At 50.3% G+C, this 26,420-nt stretch overlaps 2 protein-coding genes across 3 annotated transcripts; one reads left to right on the forward strand and one right to left on the reverse strand.

Annotated features, from left to right (window-relative positions):
* Positions 1-7: 7 nt before the first annotated feature.
* On the forward strand, positions 8-7,971 carry RPS6KL1 (ribosomal protein S6 kinase like 1). Of its 2 annotated transcripts, none has more exons than XM_050335321.1 (10): positions 8-382; positions 683-807; positions 1,639-1,731; positions 2,570-2,617; positions 3,381-3,513; positions 4,821-4,940; positions 6,494-6,583; positions 6,727-6,809; positions 7,083-7,178; positions 7,297-7,971. In XM_050335321.1, the coding sequence occupies exons 1-10, from the start codon at positions 145-147 to the stop codon at positions 7,405-7,407; spliced, it is 1,137 nt and encodes a 378-aa protein (XP_050191278.1). In that variant the 5' UTR covers positions 8-144; the 3' UTR covers positions 7,408-7,971. The 2 variants fall into 2 exon arrangements, with proteins under 2 accessions (XP_050191278.1, XP_050191277.1); XM_050335320.1 differs by having other exon boundaries at positions 12-382; positions 4,821-5,693.
* A 1,514-nt stretch (positions 7,972-9,485) lies between these two features.
* On the reverse strand, positions 9,486-25,795 carry DLST (dihydrolipoamide S-succinyltransferase). Its single transcript, XM_050335322.1, has 15 exons — positions 25,672-25,795; positions 21,197-21,230; positions 19,868-19,916; positions 18,804-18,859; positions 18,495-18,569; positions 18,044-18,099; positions 17,237-17,348; positions 16,546-16,707; positions 16,177-16,262; positions 15,397-15,494; positions 13,446-13,576; positions 12,820-12,893; positions 11,873-11,956; positions 11,161-11,328; positions 9,486-10,701 (listed from the first exon to the last, which is right to left on the reverse strand). The coding sequence occupies exons 1-15, from the start codon at positions 25,738-25,740 to the stop codon at positions 10,567-10,569; spliced, it is 1,389 nt and encodes a 462-aa protein (XP_050191279.1). The 5' UTR covers positions 25,741-25,795; the 3' UTR covers positions 9,486-10,566.
* Positions 25,796-26,420: the final 625 nt, after the last annotated feature.

The following is a 26,420-nucleotide window of genomic DNA, read 5'->3' on the forward strand; positions in this document are numbered from 1 at the left end:
GGGCGGCGGGGAGCGGGCCGGGGCTCCGTGCCGGGCTCCGTGCCGGTGAGCGGCGCCGGGCGGTGCCGGACGAAGGGGCCGTCGTTCCTCGGGTGAGCCGCGCCCCTCCCGCCCCGCCGCGGCGCAGGGCGGCGGCGCGGGGCCATGATCCGTGCGGAGGCCGAGCCCTGCTCCCGGGCGCTGGCGCAGGCCCGCGTGTACCTGGGGCAGCTGCGGAGCCGCGTCAGCCCCGCGGGCCCCGAGGGCGGCGGGCGGCGGGACTACCTGGTGGAGGCGGCGCGGCAGCTGCGGCTGGCGCTGGAGCGGGACGTCAGCGAGGACTACGAAGAGGCCTTCAACCACTACCAGAACGGCGTGGACGTGCTGCTCCGCGGCGTGCAGGGTGTGTGCGGCCTCCCGGGAGCGGGGCACCGGGGCAGCCCTCCGGAGGCACCAGCCAGGGGACCAGGGCATCCATCTGGGGAGTCCAGGGAGAGGGTCAGGGTATCCCTCCAGGGAAGATGACAAGGGAGACCGGGACGTCCCTCTAGGGAGTGTGGTGAGGGCACTGGGGCATCTGTCCAGGGAGTGCATCCCTTCTGGGAGAAGGGTGAGGGAACTGGGGCATCTCCCTGGGGACTGTGGCCGGGGCACCAGGGGAGTGTGTCAGGCCCCTCACAGACACTCTTTGCACCAACCATAGTTGACCCCAATAAGGAGCGTCGGGAGGCCGTGAAGCGGAAGATCACACAGTACCTCAGGCGCGCCGAGGAAATCTTCAACTGCCACCTCCAGCGGGATGCAGGGGATGGCAACACCACTGCCACGGTGAGGGGCTGGTGTGGGGTGGCATGGGTGGGATGGCAGTGAAGCTGCGTCGCTGGGAAACTGCGCAGGACACAACATAGAGCAGCCCCAGTGAGCCTCTGCCACATGCTACAGTATGATGGTGTAGAGAAAATGGCATACACATCAAGCTTCCAAGTGTCCTGGCATGCCAGTGGTTGTGTGGGAGCTGGCAGCTTTTTGCCCTGCCTGGATGGAGCTGACATGGGCCCAGCTTGCCTGGGATGTTCCCAGGACCTCATCCCCCAAAGTGTGTATGCTTAGCTTGCTGTCACCACAGTGAATATGGCCATTTTTGGGGAGACTGAAGCCACTGCAGGGAACCACCTTGTCAAGTGTTGAAAATGTCTCCCCTGTCACTGTTCCCATCTGTATGGAAACCAAAGACAATGGCTACTTGCTGAATTGTGAGAAGGAGGTGGTTAAAGAAGGGAGAAAGAAGGGAGTGAGGCAGGGCAAGGTTGGGGCTTGATAAGAAGGATGAGGGGAGAAATACAACTACCTTCCATATAGGTCCCTTTAGTATTGAAGCAGTCCAGGTCTAGCTATAAATTTTGAAGTGATTTCACCTCTGCTGCAGGTGCAAGCTTTCCCTGAAAAGTTCAGAAATCCAGGGGCTGGCCTGGAAAATGGTCCAGCTGATGTTAGGAATGAATCACAGCCATAATTCATGCATTTGGAGTGTTGTCTCTAAATGTTGAGCAGGTAGGCAGTATTGCTGCCTCCTTTGGAACATGCAGGGACTTCTCCCACCCCATGTCATGGACAGTAGCATCTCTAAGTCCTTCATCCTCTTCTCTCACTGCCTTGCAGGGCTACAGTAGCCTGCGCTTCCGGCCCATCAGGACGCTGAGCTCAGCAGTGGAGAACCTGAGACAGTGTAAGGTTGTGGGAGTGATTGATAAGGTAATGACTTGATGTGGAACTGGGAGGGTGAGGCTGGGGCTGGACCAAAGGGAGTGTAAACTGGAGGGTCCTAGCAGCTGTGATGGGGGTGCTAGCCCCTAGCACGCCCACCAAGGAATGTGGGGGTATCCATCCAACCATTCCCACCAAGAAAAATTCACAGGACCAGATTCAAGATCCATTAGGAGTTAATTGGGAAATCTGTTCATCTCCCCATTATTTTTGCTTACCAGAACTCCCAGGTTATTTACAAGGAGGTTGATACGTCCAGTTCTTTCCCACGCATGGAATCATGGTTGATGATTAGATATTGTGATGGTAGAGTCCTGTGGGTGATCTGGACTTGAGCAGAAGATGAGCTGTCTGGATGAATAAACTAGTTACTAGTTCATGATGCTGGAATGAAGATGCCAGGCTTACTGACCCCATACACACGCTACGCATCGCTCTCCACTGCCGTTCCTACATCTCAGTTTGTCTGGATTGAGGAGGTCCTCCTGTCCTGCCGAGGCCCAGGTTTGAGCCCAGTGCACCCCACAGAGCCTGAAACGAGCACTGCGAAACCCTTCGGTGTGAAGGAAGCAAAAATGGTGTGGGAGTCACCTCTTGGTTTAATTAACTCTCTGCTTCCTGGCTGCATGGCTGTCTCCTTGCTAATAACCTTTGTTTTGTCTTTCAAGAGTAAGGGTTTGAGCCCCACCAAACTCACCAAACTACCACTACTGGGTGGTAGTTTTTTTCAGTTCCAGAGTTGAGTCTCTTGGGTCATTCTTGTAGGCTGTGTGTTAGGGTGGAAGCAGTGATTGCTTCTGACAGGTACTGTGAATACTGCTTCCAGGTGCAGATTGTCCAGGATCCAGCCACTGGTGGGACCTTTATACTTAAGGTGAGTGTTTTCAGTTTTGTCTGCCTGTTTCTACCTGTCATGTGAGGGCCTCCTTGTTCAAGCATACGGCTGGGGCAGGTGAAAGGACCGAAAAACAGCAGCTCTCAGAAGTGTTGGAGAAAGTTCATGGTTCATAAAGCTTCCTTTGGCTGCCTCAGCCATCCTCTGTGATCAGAAGGGAAGAGGTTCTCCTTGGTCATCTGTTTCTCTGCTTTGTAATGCTTCAGGCCAAGACTTATGCCCCTGTTAATCTGGGTCAACCCCTGAAACAAGTTATGGGTGAGGTGTGCTCAATACAAGTTCTAGAGCATTTTCCAATCCCCTTGGAACAAACAATAAAGGATTTCAGTAATTGGACAAGAAGGATCTGGCATGACGGGGAGAACCATCAGTTCCAGGGGAAGAGGAGAAAGGGCTGGCATGGCAGGTTCCTGACTGAAGGGAGCGGGGGTGGTTGTGGGGTGGTCTCTGCTCTGGACCAGCCCTCTGGGTCCCACAGTACAGGTGGGGAGTGCCCTGCCTTGGCAGAGCTTTGCAGAGGGCTACCTTATCACAGCTGTGTGCTGGGGACAGACAGACCTCTCCGCAAGAGCCGCAGGTTTCCACACATGAGGAGTTCCGTTGCAGGTGACACAGTCGAGCAGCCATGGGGCTTGGAAGATGGCATGCTACCTTTTGGCTGGCCTCCAGCCCTACCACGCGCTAGGCTGCAGGGAAGTCGAGATCCCTGTGCTATAACACACATCTGCCTGTTCCTCCTCAGAGCCTGCCCAAATCCCATGTCGAGACCCGTGAGCGACAGACCATCATCCCTCATGGGGTACCCTTCATGGTCAAGCTGTTGTGCTACTATGTGAGTGAGGATTCCATCTTCCTCCACCTGGAGCACGTGCAGGGTGAGTGGGGACAGACTTGCCTCCTGTCTGGGAAGCATCCAGGTTTATCCCTAACCTCCCTTTTCTTTAAAATCCCAAATATGTTTCTCCTACTGTTTTGGGATTATTTTTTATAGTGACAGCGCAAGTGTCCTTCATAGGAGGGTGGTGGGTACCAGGGCTTGGAGACTCTGTGAGCGGAGCTGCTCACACACTTGTTGTAGGAATTCTGGAGGTCTGATAAGAACTAACAGGGCATGTAACCTAGAAATGGGCTTGTGGAGACCTACAAGGAGAAGGAGGTTGTGTGTTGGGGGATGTTATATGGAAACTAGCCTTAGGGAAACTAGCCACCTTGTCTCATGGGAAGGAATGCCTTTAGGTAAAGAAGTTGATGTGATCCAGCATCTTTAAAAGAAAAACCTCTTAATTTACGGTATTGTCTGATCATGACAGGAAGGTGATGGAGAAAGAGAACAAAGTGAGGTAGTTCACCTGTATGTTTTGGAACAAAACAATCTTTTGACAAGACCTTTATAAAACATTTTTTTGGTTACAAAAGAAGAGATCACACTGGATTGTGAGATCAGACCAAAGAGAGGAGATGGAAAATTGGGCATAAAGATCAGGGAGCACATCGGGGTTTGGGTACAACAAGGGGGCATATTTGAGATTTGTCTCAGATCCTGGTGAAGACGTGTGACAAGGTGGAGGCTTGTCCCAAGGAACTTCTTTACTCTCTACTGTGGAATGCATGCGTAGGGGAGAACAGCTGGAGTCCAGCAATGACAAGTGGAGGCTGATGTGTGCTGGAGCCTCAACAACTCGTGCTTTGCTGTAGGTTGAATTTGCAGAAAGCTCTGAATGCAGTGAGGCTGGGAAGCCCCACAAGGATGCTGTGGTCTCCAGGACTCACTGCTCTGGCTTGTTGCTGACCCATAGGGTCTGAGACATGCTGCGGGAACTCTGGCATCTCTGTCACACTGGAAGGAAAGGCTTTCAGGAGAAGGTGGGGATGGCAGTGTGATCAGGGGCATCTGTGAAGATGTGGCTGGTCTGGCAGTGGCAGAGCTGGGATCAAGGAGGCTATGCAGAATGGGGAGCAGGGCTGCTAAAGGAGAGGGTGTGCTAGGTCCTAGGGGGAGGTGGTGTTGAGCATGGTGTGCTTGTAGGGCTGGAGTGCATTCTGCATGGACTTGAGCTTTGCTGCAGGGAGATTAATGATGCTCGATCCCATCCTCAGTATGTGGGCCTTGGCCTTGTTTGAATGGGCCATGTCCACGGGGGGTATACTTTGTTCCTCATCACTTGTTCTTTCTGATTTCCAGGGGAGAGACTGTGGTCTCACCTCCGCTCCAAGTACCGTGTCCAGGAGGACTCTGCCGATTCAAGCACCATTCAAGCCCTGAGGGACCATGGCAGAGAAGATGGTGTGGGAAGCTCCCAGGGTAGCAGCCAAGCTTGGTTAGGCAGTGGCCTCCCAGGCTCTCTGACCCACCAAAACACTGATGCCTCACTCCCTCAGGAGCAGTCCTCTGGGCCCACAGACCCCAGCTCAGGGAACTACCACCAGCTTCTTCTGGCTCCTGTCAGCAGCATGAAGGCTGCACCTGGAGGACAGGATCCAAGCATGACTGTGTCTGGTGTCGTGGACTATTTTCCAGCAGCATCAGCCAAATGCCCTGGCCACCTTGCTGGCCAGGGCCTGGTTGTCTACCCCTGGGATGATCTAACCAGCAGCACAGGCTGCGTATCGGAGAGAACAGCCTCCCAAAAAGACCCCAGGCTTCCCCAGGCCCTTGGCCCTGGATCAAAAAGAGGGGGCCAGCCAGGGACAGGGGAACCGCTATCTCAGAAAGTGTCTGAGGTCTCCTGGGCTCAGCCCCTCCTGAACCTGGGTCAGAGGCAGCTTCCTGCACGAGTTGCCCTGTCCATCTCTGGCAAGCCCTGTGGGCCTGACCCAGCAGTGTGGGAGCCCTCACGAGGAGCAAGCCTGACCTGTAGCCGGCTCAGCAAGCAGCAACCATCAGGACCGTGCATGGCTTTGGCTTCCCACAGACAGAACCAGAGAGCATGGGCTGTGAAGGAGGAGCAGGTGCAGCTGTGGGCAGCAGAAATCCTCCTGGCCTTAGAGGGACTTCACCAACAGGGTGTATTGTGCCGGGACCTCAACCCCAGGAACCTGCTGCTTGATGCAGCTGGTAGGTAGTGCCCCATGCCACTGCCCCCAAGGAGGATGAGTTTGGTCTCTCAGCTGGGAGACTGCTGTTTGCCCCATTTCCAGGAAACATGGACTTGAGTTTCCTTTGGAGGAGGATGAGAGTTTGGAGAAGTTTGGATGTTTCTGAAGTTGGAAGTGTGATCTGAGGTTTTCCAAGTGGTTAGTACAAGATTTGGCTCTGCAGGAGGAGGATCAGGGGCTATAGCCACAGGAATGCATTGCCCCTGCTCCCACATGGGGGCTGGCTGCTTGGGAAATCCCAGCATGGGAAAGCTGAGACCAGCTGAGGTTAATGGGACTGCAGTTTTCTCCTGCTTCTAGTTACTGCCTGCTGGGGTGTTCTGGAGCCTTTCCATTCTTTAAGCCAGGGTACTGCTCTGAGTGCATGTCGCTGCTCAGCTGGCAACATCTGGGGCAAACATCTGGAGAGCTACTACTTGCTTAACAAAAAATGCAGTTTTGCAACAGGAAAGCTAACCTTCCCCCTCCATCTCCAAAAAACCCTTCTTTCCTCACCACAGCCTGCACTGAGGTTTGTTAGCCTGGAGCCCACTTAACCAGGCTCTCCAGCTCGGAGTGCTGCATATCCCAGGCAAGCACTGGAAGGCTGGGAGGTGTGTGATGCCAGGGGATGTACAGTGCCTCTGTGTTCAGAGCCTGACAGGGGCCCAGTACCCTGGCTGTTCCCAGTTGTGGGGATATGGCTTGGCTTAGTGCTCTGACCAAAGTCCCTAGTCTTGTCCTAACCTCCCTGCTTTTGGCTCTGGTGCTGCTCTGCAGGTCATGTCCGTCTCACCTTCTTTGGCCAATGGACAGAGGTGGAGCCCCAATGCTGCAGCCAGGCACAGGAAGAGCTGTACAGTGCTCCAGGTAAGCCCTGCCTTGTTCTGCCCTCTGCCCAGTGCCACTGACTGGGGTGAAGGAGCCTGTGCAGGCAGTGAGATGTGCCCAGCATGGTATGGCCATTTGTGCTCCTGCCTCCAGCTTTAACCCCTCTCTGGCTCTTTTTGTAGAAGTTGGGGGGATCGTGGAGCCCACTGAAGCAGCTGACTACTGGAGCTTTGGCTCTCTCTTGTATGAGTTGCTGACAGGAGTGGTAAGAGGCTGAGCTGTACAAGGAGGGTGGGGGAGGAGGAGGTGACACTGTAGCACAAGGGCTTCCTCTTGTGCAGGGGCTGGGAAGGTGCCTTGCCCTGCCAGGTTGCTTTGGACATGTGATTCCTAGTGCGTGTGCGTGGTCTCTGGGTGTTAAAGGCCCTGGGTTTTAAATCCTGCTGTGTAGGGCTGGGGTGTGTAGCAATGAAGGCTCAGCAGGGTGCTCCTGGTCTCCTCTGTGCCTCTGCTTACCATCACGCTCTGCCTCCTGCAGCCACTCTCCCAAAACCATCCGGCAGGGATTCAGCCTCACACCCAGCTGCATGTGCCAGAGGGGCTCAGCCTGGCTGCTACATCACTGCTCACCGAGGTGAGGGACTTTGGTGAATGGGAGGGAGGACAAGGGACAGGCTGGGGAAAGGCAGATGGGGTTGCTTTTCCAGTGTTCCCATCTCCCCCTTGTGCTGTCCCATTCCCTTTCTCTGCAGCTCCTGCAGTACAATCCAAAGCGGCGCTTGGGCTCTGGAGCAGGTGGCATGGCCAAGCTGAAGTCCCACTCCTTCTTCAGCACTGTCCCATGGAACAAGCTGGTGGGCTAGGCAGGCTGTGCTTCCCTCAGGGAGCTGGGCACTGAGCCTCTGTCCCTGGCACTTGTGACCCCAGGGGGCACTGGCAGCTCTGCCTGCTGGGGAGTTTGCCTCAAGGGCTGCCCCAGGGTGGGGTAGAGATGAAGTTTTGCAGCCTTACATGGCCCGTCTCTGCTTGTTCATTGGCATCTCCAAAGAGGAGGCTGCAGGCTGGGCCAGGCTGTCTTGTCCAGGTCCTCCCTGGTGGGAAAGGGAGCCCAGGTGCCCACCCTGAGGGAGAGGCCATGTGCCCCTTCTGGCACATCCCTTGCTCAGCTTAGCACCGCACCCTGGAACTCCCCATTTTTTATCTCTGCTGCTACCACAGTGACCTCCCTGCTCTGTTATTTTTTGTGGCTTTCAAATGCAGCCCCCCTGGGCCCTGCTGGTTGGAGCCCGAGCTCTCTGCCCATCCCTGACTGCATGTGTGTGTGTGTGTGTGGGTAATGCCTGCTGCAGGAGTGAGATGGGAGGGAACCCTTGCTCTTCTCTTCCACACCCTCTGAAAAAATAAACCACTCATTATTGCTTGAAGAAGTGTTCTTTTGTTTCTGAGCTGCACTAGCCAGGCCTAGGCCAAGCATGCCCAATAGTAAGGAATTACTGGCACCAGTGAAACTTCTCTGTGGCTAGCTGGTTCCAGCTCCTGCTTGCCACCAGCAGAAACACCTTGCTGGCTCAGCCTGGCTCTCGGGAAGCAGCAGGAGTGCTTGTCCACCAGAGGGAAGCAGAGTCTGGGAGAAACTCATCTGCACCAGGAAAGGTAGGGACACTTTAAAAGGCTGTGATGGAATGGGAAGACTAAGCAGGGAGTGACCGACCACTGATGCCCCAAGCAGGCCAGAGAGCAGGAGCAGCTGAGTCTGGGGCTTTTCCTCTCCAGGGCGGCCTGCACTGTCTGAACCCTCCACCTACCTGATTGTACCCTTGTCCACCAGCCTCCTAGTCCTGTGAGTCAGGAGAGGTTCAGGTGTCACTTAGGAGAGTCAAAAGAAAGGAATCTTCAAGCACAACCCTCCTACAGTGAGCCCTGACAGGGCTGGTTAAATAAAGCAGTTTGCTAGGCTGCCTCATTTTAAGAGCTTGACTGTACATTCACTCCTTAGTTAGTTCAAAGGCCTCATTTATTGCAGCTCCAGGTGGAATACACGCATTGCCTTTCCCCAGGCTCATGGGCCCTCCATATCCTAAACCAGCATGGAGGGCTGGGTGCTTAGCAGCATTCTTTAATCAGAACCTTATCTTTCACTCATTGGCAAGAACAGCTAGACTCTTTGCCCTTACAGAACAGGGAAGGGGTTTTTCCTCTCTTCCTCAGCCAGGGTCAGGGAGAGGAAAGCTGAGTCCACACACCAGTTTGTCCCTAGCTGCCAGGAAAAGACAGGCACTACTACCAGGAACTGCTCTCCCTTTTGTCAGCGTACCAGCTGTGAGTGCTGTCGTTTTCTGTTAGAAGGGGCTGCCCTCTTCACCCATATCTGGGAAGGGCAAACCATTCTCTGATGTTGATGTCAGAGCTGGAAAAACCCTGCCATGATCCAGGAATGATTTTGTATTGTTCCAACAAGGACAGTTCCTTGGGGAAACACAGCACCACAGCCAGCTTCTGCTTTACAGTTCTTTGAGCTTGTCTCCTTTAATAGCCTTTTCCCCACCTGCATGATTTACAACTCTCCCGCTGTAGCAGTTAAAACCCAACCTGGCTCCACGTTTGTACTTTATGAGCCTGTCCCAGGTCCCCCTCTTGGCCCTTTAGGAAACACTGGGAATTCCTTGCCATCTGTAACAGTTCTGTTACTAGACCAAGAAAAGGATGATTTCCAGCCCTGAAAACCTCATCTTTGCCGGGAAGAGGCAATTCTTTGGCACAGAGTTTGAGGACATTAGAGTTCACAGGCAGAGAAGCCTCAATTTAGTACCACCACTGATGGGCCCAGCTCCTATTGCCTTTTTTCTCTCACCACCAGGTAACAGGCTTCTTACACTACACAAGGGATGCTGGTGATACCTGAGTCCTCGCTCAGGAGCCGCTCCCTCAAACACACCCCACCTTGCAGTCGTTGCCCACTTTTATTTCATTTAAAATCCGCTGTGTTAAATATTTGTTACAAGTTCTGTGTAGGGGGTAAGAGTAATAGACTCTGCAGGCACTAGCAACCCCCTCACCCCTCAATACATGTGTGCGCTATCAGATTAAGGACTGACCCCTCCCCCCAGAACCAGCACCCAAGGGCTGGGATATACATTACAGTGAAAGGCCTGGCCCCCCCAGCTGTGTCTGCTGGAAGCAGGCCAAGCCCCCGCACGCAGGAAGCCGGCAGTCAGATCCACCACCAGTGAGCTGTGATTCCAGGAGAGTTGCTGGGGGCTCGTTCTCACCCCCGTGTCGGGCCTGTAATGGTGAAAGGGTCGTCCCCAGAACAGTGCTACCTCCACAGAGGTCACGGGCTCTGCCCACCCGGACACGAACATTCACACCACAGTGACCAGGCTGGTGAGAGACAATCAATCTCCAAGGGAAAGTAGGGGAGCTGCCACCACCATGTTACTGTCTGTGAAGGGAGTGTACCTAGGGCACTGCCAGAAGCATGACACCTACCTCAAGCCCTGGTCTGGTCAAAACCTCTGCTGCAAGGAGCCTGGGGTCCCCGAGACTGCCCTTGCAAGGCAGATGACTGTGAAATATTTTCAAGCAAAAAATGGATAGGACAGTAGCCTTTCCTCTCCTCTCCCTCCCAGGAACCTTAGTGCTAGGCAATAAAGCTGAACCCGTCATGGAGGGGTGGGGAAAGTACCCTAGCACAGCAGCAGCAAGCAGTTTCCAGTGGTATTGGACAAGCTAGAGGTGAGAATTTGGTGCTGTGAGGGAGAGGATGCCGTACAGATATCTCTGGAAAGGCAGTGCCATGCAGTGGTTGGCCCACTGCATGGCAGTTCTTGTGAGATACTAAACCTTCATTAAACAGAATAGGAAAGGAGGTAGGAGCTATCCCTGTAATTCCCTCTGGGACAGCTCCAATCACAGCGGAGGGAGAGAGACTGGAATGACCCCTGCCAGTTCCTGAATGCCCTGCATTGTCCCTGCTGGTGCTGCGGCCTGTCCTGGGTGGGTTGTGTGGGGGTGTGGCTGCTCTACAGGTCGAGCAGCAGCACGCGGGGATCCTCCACCGCTGCCTTGATCTTGCGCAGGAAGGTCACTGCCTCTCTGCCGTCGATCAGCCGGTGATCGTACGTCAGCGCCACGTACATCATAGGCCGCACCTCGACCTGAGAGGCAGGAATAAGACAGGGATTAGTGAATTCAGCCCTACTGCCTGCATGATCCCCTCCCATAAATTCAGGAAAGACCTGGCTTTTTCCCACCCTGAATCTAGGGCTCAGGCTCTCCTGGATGTGTACTACCCACTCACTCACCCAGGCTGGGTCCACACCACACACAGGACTTTGTGGAGCTGTTCCCTATCACAAAGGCTACAACCTCCTCCTCTCTGCATGTAACCAGATTATGTCCAGTTCTCCCCCTCACGGATAGGACAAGGCCCCCTGCGCACCTGAGGCAAGTACAAGGGCCAGCAAAGCTGCCCTACACCCATTAGTCTTTGCTTCTCCTTCAGAGTAAAGCCTTTCAGAAGTTGACAACAATCCCTTAGAAAATATGGACTATGGTCCTCAACTCACTGAGCCCTTTGCTCTGTTCACTAGAACCTGCAGTGCAGGTCCACTTACCTTGCCTCCCACAGCCACAGGCCTATCAAAGATGGCATGCATGCCTAAGATGGCAGACTGGGGTGGGTTAATGATAGGTGTCCCAAAGAGTGACCCAAAAACCCCTCCATTGCTGATTGTGAAAGTGCCGCCGTCCATGTCTTCAATGGCCAGTTCATTCTTCCGTGCCTAGAAGAAAAAGTGAGGTCTTAGAAAGCCACACAGATCATAGAGAGCAAAGGACAAGGGTCTGAACATTCACACTCTCCAGGAATAAATACTGATGGCAAGAGCTTCGCTTATTGATCTATTCAGCTAAAACCCAGCACAAATTAGTTGAAAATGTATCTGTCTTTAGAGCTGAACATTTAGTGGCTTTAGGGAAGGATTCCTCTCCCCTTTGCTTTCAATTCCTGTTTTTGCAGGAAACAAGACACAGGGACTTCTATCTCAGGGCAGTTAAGCCTTGGCTTCTAAAGACAAAGGTGAAGAAACACCATGCCCCTAGTGCATAGTCTGTGGTGTTCTGAAAGGGCAACAAGTAGATAGAGCGGTCCTGGAAGGCACAGGCACAGCTACAGATGTAACTGGATCGCTCCCAACGGCGCAACTCACTATGTTAGAGGTCAGAGATGACGACACAGAGAGACCAAATCAATTCATGCCTATCCAGCACTCCCAATTCCTCCCATGCCTCCTAATCCTCTTCAGAAAAACCTCCAACTTTCCTTACCTTCTCCCCCAGCTCGTAGATAGCACGTTCTATGTCAGCAAAGTTCATGTTTTCTACATTCCTAACCACAGGGACCACCAGACCCTGTGGAGAACCAAAGTGCATGAATAGCAAATTCAGTGCAGCGACACACAGATGGCTATTATGGGGCAGGAGCTTGGCTGCAGACCCACAGAGTTCCTGCCTTTCCCTCAGTGCACAGCAGGTGGTGGGCAGATCTGCCTTGCACCCTGGCAGCCTGACAGAAAACCTGGCATGACACACACCAAGGGCTGACACCATAAAGGAGCCATTATCTTTGTCTTTGTTAGCCTGTCACATAAAATCAACCAGGTCTGTCTGGATCCAGCTCCACATTCATAAAAGCAGGTGAGGCACTGGGCAGATTTCAGCTGCCACCTCTTTTCTCTGTGAGAAGAGTGGAGTCCCTTTATGCTGGGCCTCCCCTAGACTCTGGGAGCAGTGATAGAACTTCAGTCTTGGTCCAAACTCTGCCTCACAACAGAATCTTCTAATCCAGAAGGTATTTCACTAATTAACATCTGTATCTGCATTCTACACTCTCCCTGGAGAGGAACATCTCTGTGCAATAGCACAGCAGTGTTAGCCAAAGGACACGAATGCAAAGCTTTTACTGTCTATGCTATACTTTCATAGATACACGACAAAAAAGGGTTTCCCTAACTTAGCCCTACTCATTAACAACTAAGATCTGTATTGACCCTGTTACCACATCTCCTAGTAAAGAGGTAGAACGCTCTTGCTCCTCCATTTTCTCTCAAAAGCTATCTCAGCGGTCCACAATGTATTTGGTGTCTCACTTACACAGTCAGTGTCATCACTTAATTTCTGCTGCAGCACAGTGCAGAGCTGAGTTGGCTAAAGGAATATGACTACCCCAGAGCAAAGGCTGCAGGAAGCAGAGACAAAGCAACCAAGGTACCTACCCGAGGAGTTGCTACAGCAACACTGATGTCCACATAGTCCCTGTACACAATCTCTTTGGTCGTGTCATCAATCACTAGAAAGAGAAAAAAGTTGTGCTACACATGCAGTATCCAAGACCAAGGGTTCAGCAGGCCAGAAGCATCCACAAAATCGCAACAACTTGCTCATGCCTAGCTTAAATGTAACTCCAGAGAAGAATAAGCCCTTGCTGCACCTGTGGGAGAAGCATCAAGATAGACAGAAAGGAAACCCAGTCCACATAGGTCAGCTCCCTCAGTTATTTTCCCCTTGGAAATCCTCTTCTGGATTTCAGCAAGCACCTCTGAGACTCCCTGGGAACTGCATTGTGCCTACAGCAGCTACCTGTACACCAACCAGCAGGCTCTGCCCTCTGCGGGCTGTGCACGCATGGCCCCAGCCCCACTCCTGGTCACCCCTTCCTAACAGAGCCCCCCTTGGCAAGCTGTCCTCTATCTACTTAAAATCAGCTGCAGCATGCAGGACTGCCCCCCTTTTTCCTGTGTGTTTGACTTGCTTGTCCAAGCTATTAGTCCAGCCATGGACTCGGTCATCTGTCACATTCACTGGTGAGACATGCAACTCACCAGCAAGGATCACCACTCACCTGCATTCACAACAGGCTGGTCCTGCAGAGCAAAAGCTGCAGCTTTCACAAAAGCTGACATGAAACCTAGCTTCAGGTTGTGCTTTTTCAGGAAGGTATCCTTGTGTACAGCTCTCATCTCCCGGATGTTGCTGCAAAATGCATGATAATGCTGGTAAGCAGGGAATCCAAGAAAACACTGTTCCCTCACTTTGTAATAGACTTCAGTGTCAGCCCCAAGGACTGCAAACATGCATCACCAAGTAGGAAACCACCAGTCTGCTGGAAAACTCTTCAAATGTCATAGGTACTGAACGTGGTTCTAAAGCTCCTGCCAAAGGATCAACATAACAGGGTTAACCTGCATGGCCCATACTGCCAGGCACAGAAGCAAGATGGGGCATGGCACATTTCCTGCTTAGCCTTGATGTTGCCACTGATTCTCTGGAGATACCAGTGCTCACACCCATGCAGCACCACAGACAGCAACTGCAGGTGTGCCTGGGCTGACACAAAGGGTGAAAAAACAGGAAATGCCAAAAGCAGAAAAGATGCACAAGGTGAGCCAAGGAAAAGACCTCAATCACTCTGCATGTCCAGTACCATGCAGTAGAACACCACCTCTGTATCCAGCTCTCTTTGAGTTGACTTTGGGAGTTGAGGGAATATGAAAGAAATCTTCCCAAGTGCTATGGTAGTGGGTGCCAGTCCAATCACAGCCTTCAATCAGACTAATCATGTTTTCCCACCATGTCTATTTATCAAAATTGAGACCATTTACAAAAAGTCAACCAAGCTGTGGCTACAAGCTCTGCCTATTCCAGGCTAACACCAGATGCTGTGGAATTGCACGGTCCATTCCTCCTCTCTTCAGACACCTTGAGTCTTTGAAGAGACAGTTTCAGCAAGGAGCAGGGTTCTCCGTGGCTTAGAGCGTTTGTTTTCCTGCACCTAACCTTGTTTAGAGATAGGATTACTGCCCAAAGACATTAGTGCCTCCCAAGACACAACTGCATGACTGCAGCAATGAGGAGGCGGTTTGCTATGAAACTCTCTCGTTATGGCCTCCTCCTTTCAGACACTGACCCCCATGGGAAGCAGGAGGCCCCAGTACAGGTCCTCACAAGTCAACCTCCCAGCACTCGATCCAAACCTGATTACCAGATGCAATGAGAGCCCTATGCCAGCGTAAAGCGACACCTCAATGAGCCTCTGAGAGGAGATAAAGCTGCAGCACTTTCCTCTAATCAAGACTATTTTGCCAACCTTATTGTTCTGAGACCCAAATATTTACATGTTTTGTCTTAAGGAGCAGAATAGGATTACACAAGGCAATTTGATTTGGGCACAATTTCCCCTTAATGCACTGTAACACAAGCTGCCCACCCTCCAAAGCCATTAGTGCGTTCAGTCCACGCAAGCACTTGAGTCAGGAGACCCCCACCTGCTTGGAGGGGATGGGGAAGGATGCTAGTTCATCTCTGGAAAGCTGTACCATCTGGCAGCAGAGACCTCAGACCTATGCAATGCTCACCTGAAAGGCTGATGAGCCCTGGAGAACCACCTCACTGGGAATTAAAATACCTCCAAAAGCAGTAACCTGGTGGGGTGGCAGAAAGCAGATGCTACATCTTGCTGTCTTCTAACAGGCACTGCACAAGTAATACTAGTTCCTCCTTGTCTTCTGCTTAACATTTACCAGTGCTCCACCAACAAGCACACAGGAGAGGAACGAGACTACCCCTTTTACAAGCAGCAGATGACTTCTGAGGAATGACAGGCCATTAGGAAGATAAGTACCCCTCATACTGCAACACTAACATGGCCCCAAAGAAGCTGCACAGACTGTGGTACACACCTAAGAGAGAGGTACCAAAAGACATGTTGCCAGTCTCTCCAAAGAGAACCAGCAAGGTTTTAACTGTCTTCATCTGTTTCTACTCATAAAGGGAAAAAGAGGTCTGCTCCTCACCTCATATCGATCTCATTGAAGGTGGTCAGCATGGCACAAGTATTCTGAGCCTCTTTCAGCCGCTGAGCAATACGCTGGCGCATCCTATTCATTTTCACCTGAAAATTAAAAAGGTATAAGTAGAAGCTGCCTCAAGTTCATCCATGGGGCAAACAAGAAACTCAAAAGCCCCTTCTCTTGCCATCTGGCTGACTAGTAATAGATGCCTAGGACCAAGGTTTTCACTCCAGGTCTCCCAGAGGAGCATGATGGGCTGAGGAGCTGATTTCACTGCTGAGCTCAACACACAGTTCACTTGAAAAGCAGTACTGAAATGCATCACTGTACAACTACTTTCAACCTCTGCGTTCCTCAGGACCTCCAAGCATGCCTAGCTTTCCAGGATGTGGCTAATGTGAGAAGAGCAAGACTGCTAAAAAGCAGGTTGCTCAGCCACGTTCTTTTAAGAATGCACAAGGCAGCTGCAGCAGCCTCAGCCCTTTGCTGAGGGCTTGTGGACAGACCAAGCAGATCACACGGAGTCCTTCTGTCCTTAGTCAGCAGAGCTCAAGACAAGGCTTTTGCCTAGAAAAGACCTGTGTCAGATTGGTCCTGGCTCTTCCTCACCCCCACCTGTAAATGGTTCCCTCATGTAGAGAATTTCCCAGTCTGTCCCAGTCCCACTGAGCTGGGTGTGTACAGGTAGATATGAGCATATCCGGAAAGCTTAAGGCTTATGCCAGAACAGATTATCACGCAGCAACACTGAAGCGCTGGCAAGATCCCGTTCCCACAGCTTACCCTATGCTCTGATCTGGCACCTTTGGTGGGCGCTGCCTCCCCCGGAGGGGCTGCCGCTGGGGCTGCAGCCGGCTTCACTGCAGACACTGAGGGCAAAAAAAACATCAGTCAAAAAGAGAAGCCACAAAGACAAGCTCTGAGGTAGAAAGCATGTTCGAGCTCCTTGCTTAAGCAACACAGTGCAGGAGCAGCCTTGCACTGGGCTCAGACAGTACCGTGAGCATAGCTGAGCTCTCCATACTGGAGCATGCAGGGGAATAATGAGGGAGACCTTCGCCATAAATGTCAGGCTGTTCGTGGTCTTTCACCTTACATGCTCTCCACAAGGAAGAGAGGCTTGAGAACAGGAATGAACAGCTGTTGCCTCACCTGGTTTGCTGTCAATGGGCTGAGTTGACACAGGCGGCACTGGTGGCATTGTTGTGGGAATTGGTGCTGCAGGAGGGGGAGGGGGAGGAGCAGCTGCAGCTACAGGTTCAGGGGCTGAAGGAGGAGGAGGGGCAGCTGCTGGTTTAGCCTTGGCAGGAGCAGCTAAAAGACAAGGAAGAACCATGGTAAATGCAACAGCTTCCAGTGCCAGGGATCTGAGAGTCCAACCAACCTGATAAAAATTAACCCTCCAGCAGAACCAAACTGATAAAAGTTAACCCACCAGCAGAGTGCCTTTATGTTCTCAGCACTACTGAACTGACAGGAGTCACACAAGAGAAACCCACGGTGAAAGAGTTCTACTCATCAACACCCTTGATCTCCTCACTGTCCAGGAGACTGGATGCTACAGAGAAGAGGGCAGAGAAAGGGAGTTTTATTAGGGGAATTCTTAGCTAGTTTTAGGTTAGAGCTCAGTCTCCTCCAGAGGGAACAGAAGTTCTCCGCTCAGAAGAACAAAATTATGCTTTTCTAATGGACAACAGAATAGGATTATTTTCTTCCAGCTACAGAGGCAGATGGAGGAATTATTTAACCTCTCTCAGGATCCCTCTAAATGCTTTCCTTTCATCTTGGGAAAAAGACTGGTGGAAACAGGAAGGCCTATGCAAGCAACACATGCTTGACTTACCTCCAGTTTTCCTGAGTTTGAACAGAGGTGTCCCCCCTTCGACTTTGCCACCATCGGGTACCAGAAGGGCTTCAATCACACCAGCTGCTGGGGCTGGAACTTGCACTGATGTCTGAAAAAAAGGAAAATCAGTGAAATTTCCCCAAAGGTTGGCTGGACAAGTGCCCAAGAGAAGATGGCAAAATCGGCAGATATACATTGTAATTTGGCACAGAGAGCAGCTATGTCTCACACCATTTGCACCAGTTTTCACACCCTCCACCAGGATTTTGTGCCAATGAAGTTTTAGGAGATGCTGGCAGTGCAACATATAGCCTGATCTCCAGGGTACAGTCAAGAACTGACCTGCTGCCAGAATCTTCCTGACAGCAACACTGAAAGCAGAACTTGGCAGAGAATTTAGCAAGAACTTCAAAGCTTAACAGTCCTTTAAGGGGTGGGTAAATTTAAAGCCTAAATTTAAAACAATCTGAAGACAACCTATGGCTTGCAGATTTCTTCTTTGTTTAAACACAAACAGGTTTCAAAGCTTAGAGTACTCTTGGAATTTCAAGGAGAAGTGAACTGCAGCTTCAACAAACATCAGCACCACTATTATTAATCACATGTATGAGTAATTAAGAATTATTAAAGAATTCTCACTTAAGGAACAGCCAGCTCTCACAGCCAATCAAAAAAGTTTTTCTCCATAAAGGGAGCAGGAGACACAGTCAAGGCCTGCAGGCTGTAGGAGCTCTTAGCAGGAGAGGAACCATACAGGGTACCTGCTACAGAACTAGAAAAAGTTTTGGTCCAGAAAATTCCTACCTTGTCTGTTTCAATCTCACACACCACTTCATCTTCCGCCACTGTGTCTCCAACAGCTGAATGACAGATATGAAGACCACTGTGAGGAGGGAGGTGTGCTCCAGCCTCCCCTCTTTACCCACAGCAGTCTCCCACACTAACCCAGAATTTTTTCACCTCAGCTCTCCACAACTTCTAAAGAAACGACTAGCTCAAACAATCAATCCACTGCACAGTTAAGAGTCTGATTCCAGCTTAGACATCTCCCTTCACCCAACATCACCCATGACTAGGGGTGACAAGGCAGTAACTGCAATCCTTACCCCTTAGGAGAACTGCAATTAACTGCCTCATTTGTCACAGCCTGAAAGGCACACAGCAGGCTGTCAGCCAGCAAACTACAATGCATCCCTGAGCTGTCCAACGCAGCAGCAATGGTGCTAAGAATTTCAGGGAAAAGGCAACTGCTTACCTTTCTCCCACCTCACATCTCCTTCTGTGACTGACTCTGCAAAGGCTGGTGTGTTCACCGTAACCACGTCATCCCCTGTGAGAGAGACAGATAGATCTGAATGCATTCAGAGCTCCAAACTTATGGCATCGCTTCGTTCTTGTCATGCCAGACAAAATCCTTAGGGCCCTGGGGATATAAACCCTCAGCTGTCCATGCAGGCAGAACAGCAGTGACCCATGACCAAGGATGGAAGGTAGCTTCAGCTGTTGTCAGGACAGCAAGAAGTAACAAAAGAAGCATCCTGCTAACTCCTGACTTTTTACTTACTACGTACTGCAGTGGTTCTGAAGTACCGGACAGTGAAGACACTGGAGCTATTTACTCTGCAGAAAGAGAGAAAGGTATGAACATAGAAGCATGGTCTTATGCAGGCTGCTAACACCAAGCTCAAGTACAGAATTTACATTTGTTTAACTGATGTGAAAGGCTGCTTGGCTGTTCCCATGTAATTTTTTAAGGGACTCCTACTTACTGCTCACACTGCAACAATCCAGCAAGAAAGGAAACATCACATCCTACCATCACTAGTGCTCTCAGAAACTCAGGGAGAACTGACATGTATGGAATTTTAATTTAGGCAGACAACCCAACAGAACCCCTGTGGTTTAAACACTGATTAAAGGGTGACTAGACAGCCCCCGCTATGCCCAAGACTAGTGCAGCAACCATTTTTTACTTCCAGATTAGGACTGTCATCTCTACAGAAGCTGTCAGATTGCTCCAAAAAAAAAAAAAAAAAAATGGAAAAGCACCATAAATTGCCTATGGCAACACATCCAAGAGACAGCTATTTCTCTCCACCATGTTTCTTCAGGGAAGCTGAAATTCCAAGCATTCCAAAGGATGATTTTTATTGACATCACATTTGGAAAGCTGAAACAAACATGCTTTAGCATTTCCTCTAGCACAGGCTACTTCATACAAACAGACCAGGCTTTTATGCATGTGCTCTTATGGTTATTTACCCAAATACATTTTTACAAGACCACCTTAGCAATGCAAACCCTGTCATATGAACAACAGCTCTGTAAACAACCCCATTTCTCCTGACAGAAAACCTACCAGAAGACCATCATAGAGAAACAACACCTCTAGTCAACAGTTTCCTAATTCCTGTCCCTTCCCTGCCCTTGGTATCTGTTTTCAGACAAAGCTTCTTTTCAGTTCCTGACCTGCAAAACCTAGATTTTGTTAGGGCTATCTCCACGCTACTAAGATGTGCAAAAGGATTTCACGACAGCCAACCACATTCTGTTTCTCAGCCCCCAAATCTTTTCATGGTCAGAGCAGCCCCAGTCCCTCTACCTTACAGCTTTCCTGGGGATACTTACAGAAGCTTCCTGCTGTTTGTGTAAGCCAGTGCCTGGCTCCCAGCCACACCTGTGAATGAGAAAGGAGTTAACCCACAGGAAAGTTACCCAGTCCTTAAATGTCCCTGTCAGGTAAAAGAATGCAGAGGACACCACTGTTCACCCTGAAAGAAGCTTGGGACTAAGGGGAATATAGTCATGCAGAGACACCTCAGTGCCATCAAACCTGCCCAGAGCTTGCCAGGAACAGTGGTCTTGTCTTCATCTAGATTTACAGCGATGGGAAAAACAGTTATATCTTGATCTCAAAGCTAATAAAAATAACTTTGAAAAGGGTAAACAAAGCAGCAGCCACCTTGGTCAGAAGGAAACCAGGAAGCAGTCATGAGGAACACCTCCAGGACCGCTGAGTACAAAGGACAGGAGCAAGGCAGCCCCCTAAGAGGCACCTCCCAGGAAGCCTCACAGTCATATGGACAGGTAAGGAAGAAAAAAGAATGAAAAGACGGTGTAGGGCAGAGTAGCCAGCTACCATCATTCCTCTTCTCTGTCCACTCACTGTCCAGAGAATTTATTTTCCAAAACTCACAACAGAGAAGTACTTGCACAGCTTCGCAGTTTCACATACCCCACTGTCCCCTTCCCACATTGCTCACTTGCCCTGACACTGCAATTTTTATTACCAACTGAACTCCTGTCCTTTGTCTCTTACAGGGCACTGGGCAATTTTCCAGACTGATCTTAAAGAGAGTCAGAATAGTAACTGGAGAACATAATTACTTCAATTACACAATGCCAGAAGGAAGAACCATTTCCCCATTTGATTTTTTTAAAAGCAATATAATTTTTACACCATCCCCTGCTAAAGAGCTGAACTGGAACTCTAGAAACCAAAAAAAGTAAGCAGATTTAACTGGTTTCTCAAAGTGGAATATGAAGTGAGTGATGTAATACTATATAAACACAGTACAGCTAGAAGAAACAGAGCTCTAAGAAAAAACAGTTTAAGCACCAAAGTGTTCACAGGCGAACCAGATTTGATACATCACAATATTCACCTATCATTTTCAAGGGAGTTTATTAGAGACCTAGGGTTCTGCAACAGCACATGCTTCAAGCACTGCAATGCTTGAAATACTCTTTGCTGTGCTGTTGGAATCTTCACCATAGCCAAAGGGATCAGTCAGCATGTACATTATGCAAGGGAGGCACTCACAGAGAAACTTAGCTCATTTCACTGTTTCTTCATTACACGATTGATTGAAATAAACCCCAGTAAAACCTATTACCAACCTCCATCATCAGCTCTGTTCTTTCTAAGTAGTTTGTAGATGAAAGTGTTAGACTCACCAGACAGAGAGCATCTTGCCAGAGTACAGTTCCCCTGCAAGAGAGAAGAGGATCTATTAGTATTACAAGAAGATAGATCCATCCTACGATGGACTTTGGTTTTTCCATGAGATCTGAATCAGAGATAGGACCCACCATTCCCATGCTCCAGTCTGCAGGCATGCTACTTTCCCACAGTGTGCTAGAGAAGGAGATGGTGAGAACACCTACACCCTTCTCTTTGCTTTGTCTCCTTCCAGGGTGCCTTCTGGTGACAGTGATGTTAAATATGATGCTTTTGGTTTTCAGCTGTGGTTTCAGCTGTTTTGACTTTCTTATGCACACTTTCCTCTTCAAGAAGGAACAGATTTCTAATAAAATTTGCTATGAATGAGAAGGCCAAGGGTAGCTACTGGATACGATGAAAAAACATCCCATGATGTTTACTCCTACAGTCGCAAATGCAGCATCTAAGGTTTTTTAAAATTTGTCCTAAAGCTATGGGGCCTTTGAACTCCAGAAGGCCAGAATTGCCCTCAATGGCAAAATTTCTACCATTATCAGAAAGACAGGAATTCCACCTTCTTTTGATGTTTCACTGCATGTAATCAATGATTACCCATGTAATCATTGACTGCACTCCTAGCTCAGCATAACAGTCCTCAAAAGACATTTCAAAGATATTCCAGTTACTTTCCCTATTGTTATTATACACTTCTCTAGCATCAAACCTGATTGTCTGGAGAACCTAAGAACTCATTCAAAGCAATAGGAAAATATCACAGTAATCATGACTAAAATGCAGTTGACTGGTTTAGAACAAGCCAGATACTCAAGAGCTCAAAGCACCCTTATCCTCCAGCTAAGGTAAAATCAGATTTCCTTTACACCTTCAGTATCTGAAGTCTGCATATAAGCCCTGATTTCAGCTTCAGCAGAGCAAGCAGGACAGGATATAACTGGTCTTATATAACAGAATAATATGAGGAGCTGTGTGGTAAGACAACATAGAGACCAAGGACCAACAATTACTAAAGCTTGGCATACCATCTACAGGACTGAGTGTTGTAGCATAAAAAAATATATTCAGTGTATAGTTCATATCAAAACTACTAACAGGCCTGGAATTGACCCATTGGCAGTTTAATTATCCAAGCTTATCAATGGATTTGGTTTCTTGGATATTCACAAAGAGTCAACTCAATGATCGATGGGCATTTCAACAGGGTTATGATCAGCTGTGCCAAGGATGCAGGCAGCCAGGCCGACTTGTTGCTAAGGTCCAGCACAGCACCATGCAGCTACCCTGCCTGCTGGTCCTCTGCAGGGATAACGATCCTGGAACAACAGTCCTGCAAAACCAGCTTCTGGCAGGGCTCGCTGGAGCCCCTACCCCAAATCTGGCTGGGGAAGGGAAAGCAGGAAGCACTGAGCAGACTTTGCAGAGTCATCTTGAATGCTACAATGCTTAATCTTGGTGTAGCACTGGCCCCTCCTAACTCAGATCTGGTTTGTTTAGAGCCAGGCCTAAGCCAGGATCAGTAAGACAAACTTCCACTGAACTCCGCTGGGTCAGCCATCTGAAGTGCCACAATCCTCAGCACATATGGTAGTTCCTGTATTGATCAAATTCTTCCCAGTTTCCGGAGTGTCCCAGATAACATGGAGTCAAATAGAGTATCAAGTGACCTGAGTTCCCCTCTGCCCACTAATGTTTTCCTGGGTGCATTATTAAAAAAGTGGTTAAAGGCATTCCTAGCATGCTAAAAAATTAAGAAAGGAACAGCCTCAGAATGAAGCAAAACCAGACAATTTTATTTGCTCAGGACCAGTTTACTGTGAAGTTAAAACAAAAAAAAAAAGTTCAGAAGGCCTGTCCCAAAAATAAATATCTGTGAGAAAACACATCTGCAGCTCCTTCCCTGAGAGGCACCAAGTCTATGTTTTACAACCATACCAAAATGAAGGAAATAATCGGTACCACTCTGTCCTTCTATCTTTTAGGTTAAGAAATGAGGAAAAGAGCTTAATGTAAGGAGGAAGCCACTAATAAAAAATCCTGAGATTTCTCTGGCTTGCATTCTGCAGAACTGCTGTGTGCCTGTCTCTTAACTGTGGTACCTCAGAGATGACATGCAGCTCCAGGAGACGCCTGACAGCGCTGTTTCGCTTCCCTTTCTCCATGAAGGAGTCACCGTGATTGCATCTGTTCTGGTATCACCTGGCTAAATCTGCCCGCTATTGGAGATTTTTCAGTGAAAATGGAAACATTTTGGTTTTGCTACCTGGCCTTAGCTCTTTGGGTCATTTTAAAAAGAGAACCTTTGCTTGGAGAAAGAATTCTCAGTCTAATTAACTAGTGACTCATGTATCAAGTGATTATTTTTTCCCCCTCGTTTCACATGACTTCTCAGAATTGTTTTTACAACTGTTATTATGCCAAAGTGACCTTGGTACACATTGTCCCAGGCCACATCTTTCAAGGAGTCATCACCTTCCAGGAGGTCACTACACACTGACATAAACCATGGAATACATGAGCTAAAGCAACAGCCTGTATACCAACAGGGAGATCAGGGACCAGCTCAGGTAAGAACAGGACAGTGCAGCTCATTTCAACAGAGGCAAACAGAAACCAGTGTCGGGCAGCTCCGACAACAGGCAAAGCAGAAACCACTTCTCCAGCCATGGCTTTTCCAGAGTAAAGCAAATGCTGGTTTGACAAGGATGAGCACAAACCACTGCACACAAAAACCCTACTGCACAGCCTTCATGGGTATCAACACTATTATATATAGCATGGGGGGCAGATGCCAAGGTGGGATGGAGATAACAATGCCGAGTGGTGATGGATACTGTTACTAAGACAACAGGCTGAGAACTCCTCGAGCAGAGAGGAAGATCAAACAGGGAAGAAAAAGTTCTTTACAAACACCTTCCCAGATAAACAGGGCTTGATTCTCAAAGCACCAAATGCAGCTCCTGATCAAACCATTCTTTTTCAGACTAGCTCTTCTCTGGACTTTTTCAGGTCATCCTTCAACAGCTGCCTGCCCCCACCCTGACTCTCACATGCTACAGGGTATTGATGCACATTCATGATTTCTACTTGATATATGAGTTCAGGACCTTTTTCTCTTTTACCAGCCATCAAAATCCAGTCAACCCTTCCTCACCCTCACTGACTCTACTCTTCTCCCATTCAACCCTCCACTTCTGAATTTTCTACATATTTACTGTTCTCACTTTTGCCATCAGAAGTTTGCCAGGTTCTGGCATTTCTTTCCCTTTTTCCAAAGAGCATCTATTATCCCTGTCACAGAAATTGCTTCCCATATCACTGCTCAAATAGAAACCAAACTACTACCACTCAACTTTTCCAGTACAACTAACAGGTTAACTAGAAGTATCTCACTTTCCTAGCACTCGGTTAAAACCTCCGGATTTGCCACACCGGTCTGTTTTGAATACTCCATCTGACTTCTCCCCTCTTCTGTATAATTGCACAGCACCACTGAGAGCTGATGTGTAAATATTGCTAAAATGCCACTTAAATAAGTTTTAAACTGCACTATAATCAATTCGTATCTATATATACATATAACAAACTATACTGTATAGTAAGCTATAAGTTGTTTATCGTGCAGTTTTACATGTTTATAAACACAAATCTATTTGTCAAGCCCAAAGACAAGCATTTACCACAGAGCAACCCTATGGAGAAGCATAACATAGTTAATCAGCTGTCAACGCTTGCTCGCCTACATTTACACGATGGCTAAAATCAAGTCCCATGCTCTAAGGCTCCAGCTGGTCACCCGGCAGCGGTATTTCTCCTCCTGTAGGTGTGCACATACATTTGTGCACAAAAGGCTGGGCACGTTCGCTATTTAAACGGAAGATGTGTCCAGGAGTCACCGAACAGCAGGACCCAGCTGGCCAAGGGCAGCGCCGGGGTTAAGCTGCCATCGAGCTCTGCCACCCGCGGTGCCGCCAACGCGGGTCACCGCCGTTTGCCACGGCTCAGGGGCTGCTCTGAAGGCCGAGCACGGAAATCAAACACCAAACCGGACACCGGTTCGCTGCCGTTCCTGCCCCGGGCGGACCCCGCCGGGGGGTCTGTGCCAGCGCAGGCCGGTGGCTGCCAACAGCGGGGGCTCCGGACGCTGCAGCCGCCGGCGGGCGAGGGCGGCGGCGATCGGAGGCCCTTCCGCCGGCCGGCCCTGCCCGGTGCCGCCGCCCTTCCCGCCGGGCCGGGCCGGGCGGTGTCGGGGCAGAGGCACCGCTGGGAAGGGGCAGCGCGACGCCCCCCGCGGCCGTTGCCGGGGCAGCCCCGCCGCCCCTCCCCGTGCCCCGCTGGGCCGGGCCGTGCCCCGGGGCGGCGGCGCCGGGCAGCAGGGGACGCGTCCCGGTGCCCTTGGCGCCGCCGACCTCGCCCGCCCGGCCGCCGCCCTCCCTCTCTGCTCCGCTCCCCAGGCGCTGCCCGCGGGCCGTACCTGTCGCAGGGCGCGCAGCGAGCGGCCCAAGGCGCGGCCGAGGCAGCGGGACCGCCACAGCGGCACCATCGCGGCGGCGGCGGCGGCGGCGGGAGGGGCCGCGGGGCGGACACCGGAACCAGGCCCCGCGCGGCACGGAAGCGCGCGGGGCCGCACCACTCGCCGCGGGACGGGGGGAGCGCGACCGGAGGGGCGGAACCATCGCGATCGGGGGGCACAGGGGGAGAACTGGCCTCGGGGGCAGGGCGGGGGGACGAGGGGTAATAGTAATGTTCGTATGTGTCTCCAGATATGTAATAATAATATACATATATAACATGTATGTGTTGCGTATATACCTATAAACACACAGATTTGTATATATGCATATTATTACATGTCACGATATATATACTTGTAATAATAAATATACGTAATGATAAATAATCCTATGTATTACCAAAGAGCGCCGTTTCATGACACTCTTAATTGAACCGGCTTCGGATTGCTGGAGGGCGGCTGTACGAGTGGTTTTCCTGCTCACCTTGGCAAACCACGGGGCTCATGTGGAATGACATTGCCGCAAGCGCCAGCCAGTGGGATGTTGCATGGTTAGAAACGGGCAATGAGGTCATCTCCCTGGGGTAAACTGGCAAATGAGTCGACAAGTAAGCCCTGTTCCTCAGATGTGGTCTGTATGCTAAAAACCTTTGAGAATCCCCCAGCTAGTTTCTGTTTTCTGCCTGCTGCCAGGTGGGGAGCCACTGGGG

This window comes from Myiozetetes cayanensis, unplaced genomic scaffold (assembly GCF_022539395.1).
Source record: "Myiozetetes cayanensis isolate MyiCay16 unplaced genomic scaffold, myiCay2020 scf6-25, whole genome shotgun sequence".
NCBI classification, from domain to species: Eukaryota; Metazoa; Chordata; class Aves; order Passeriformes; family Tyrannidae; genus Myiozetetes; species Myiozetetes cayanensis.

Excerpts from the sequence above, each read along its gene's own strand:
- RPS6KL1 (XM_050335320.1), top strand. The coding sequence starts at position 145 with ATGATCCGTGCGGAGGCCGAGCCCTGCTCCCGGGCGCTGGCGCAGGCC. Across the intron at positions 383-682 it reads GCTGCTCCGCGGCGTGCAGG|TTGACCCCAATAAGGAGCGT; the intron begins GTGTGTGCGGCC and ends CACCAACCATAG. Across the intron at positions 3,514-4,820 it reads CCACCTGGAGCACGTGCAGG|GGGAGAGACTGTGGTCTCAC; the intron begins GTGAGTGGGGAC and ends TCTGATTTCCAG.
- DLST (XM_050335322.1), bottom strand. The coding sequence starts at position 25,740 with ATGGTGCCGCTGTGGCGGTCCCGCTGCCTCGGCCGCGCCTTGGGCCGC. Across the intron at positions 18,100-18,494 it reads AGATGTGAGGTGGGAGAAAG|CTGTTGGAGACACAGTGGCG; the intron begins GTAAGCAGTTGC and ends TCTGTCATTCAG. Across the intron at positions 15,495-16,176 it reads GTGCCAGATCAGAGCATAGG|GTGAAAATGAATAGGATGCG; the intron begins GTAAGCTGTGGG and ends TTTAATTTTCAG.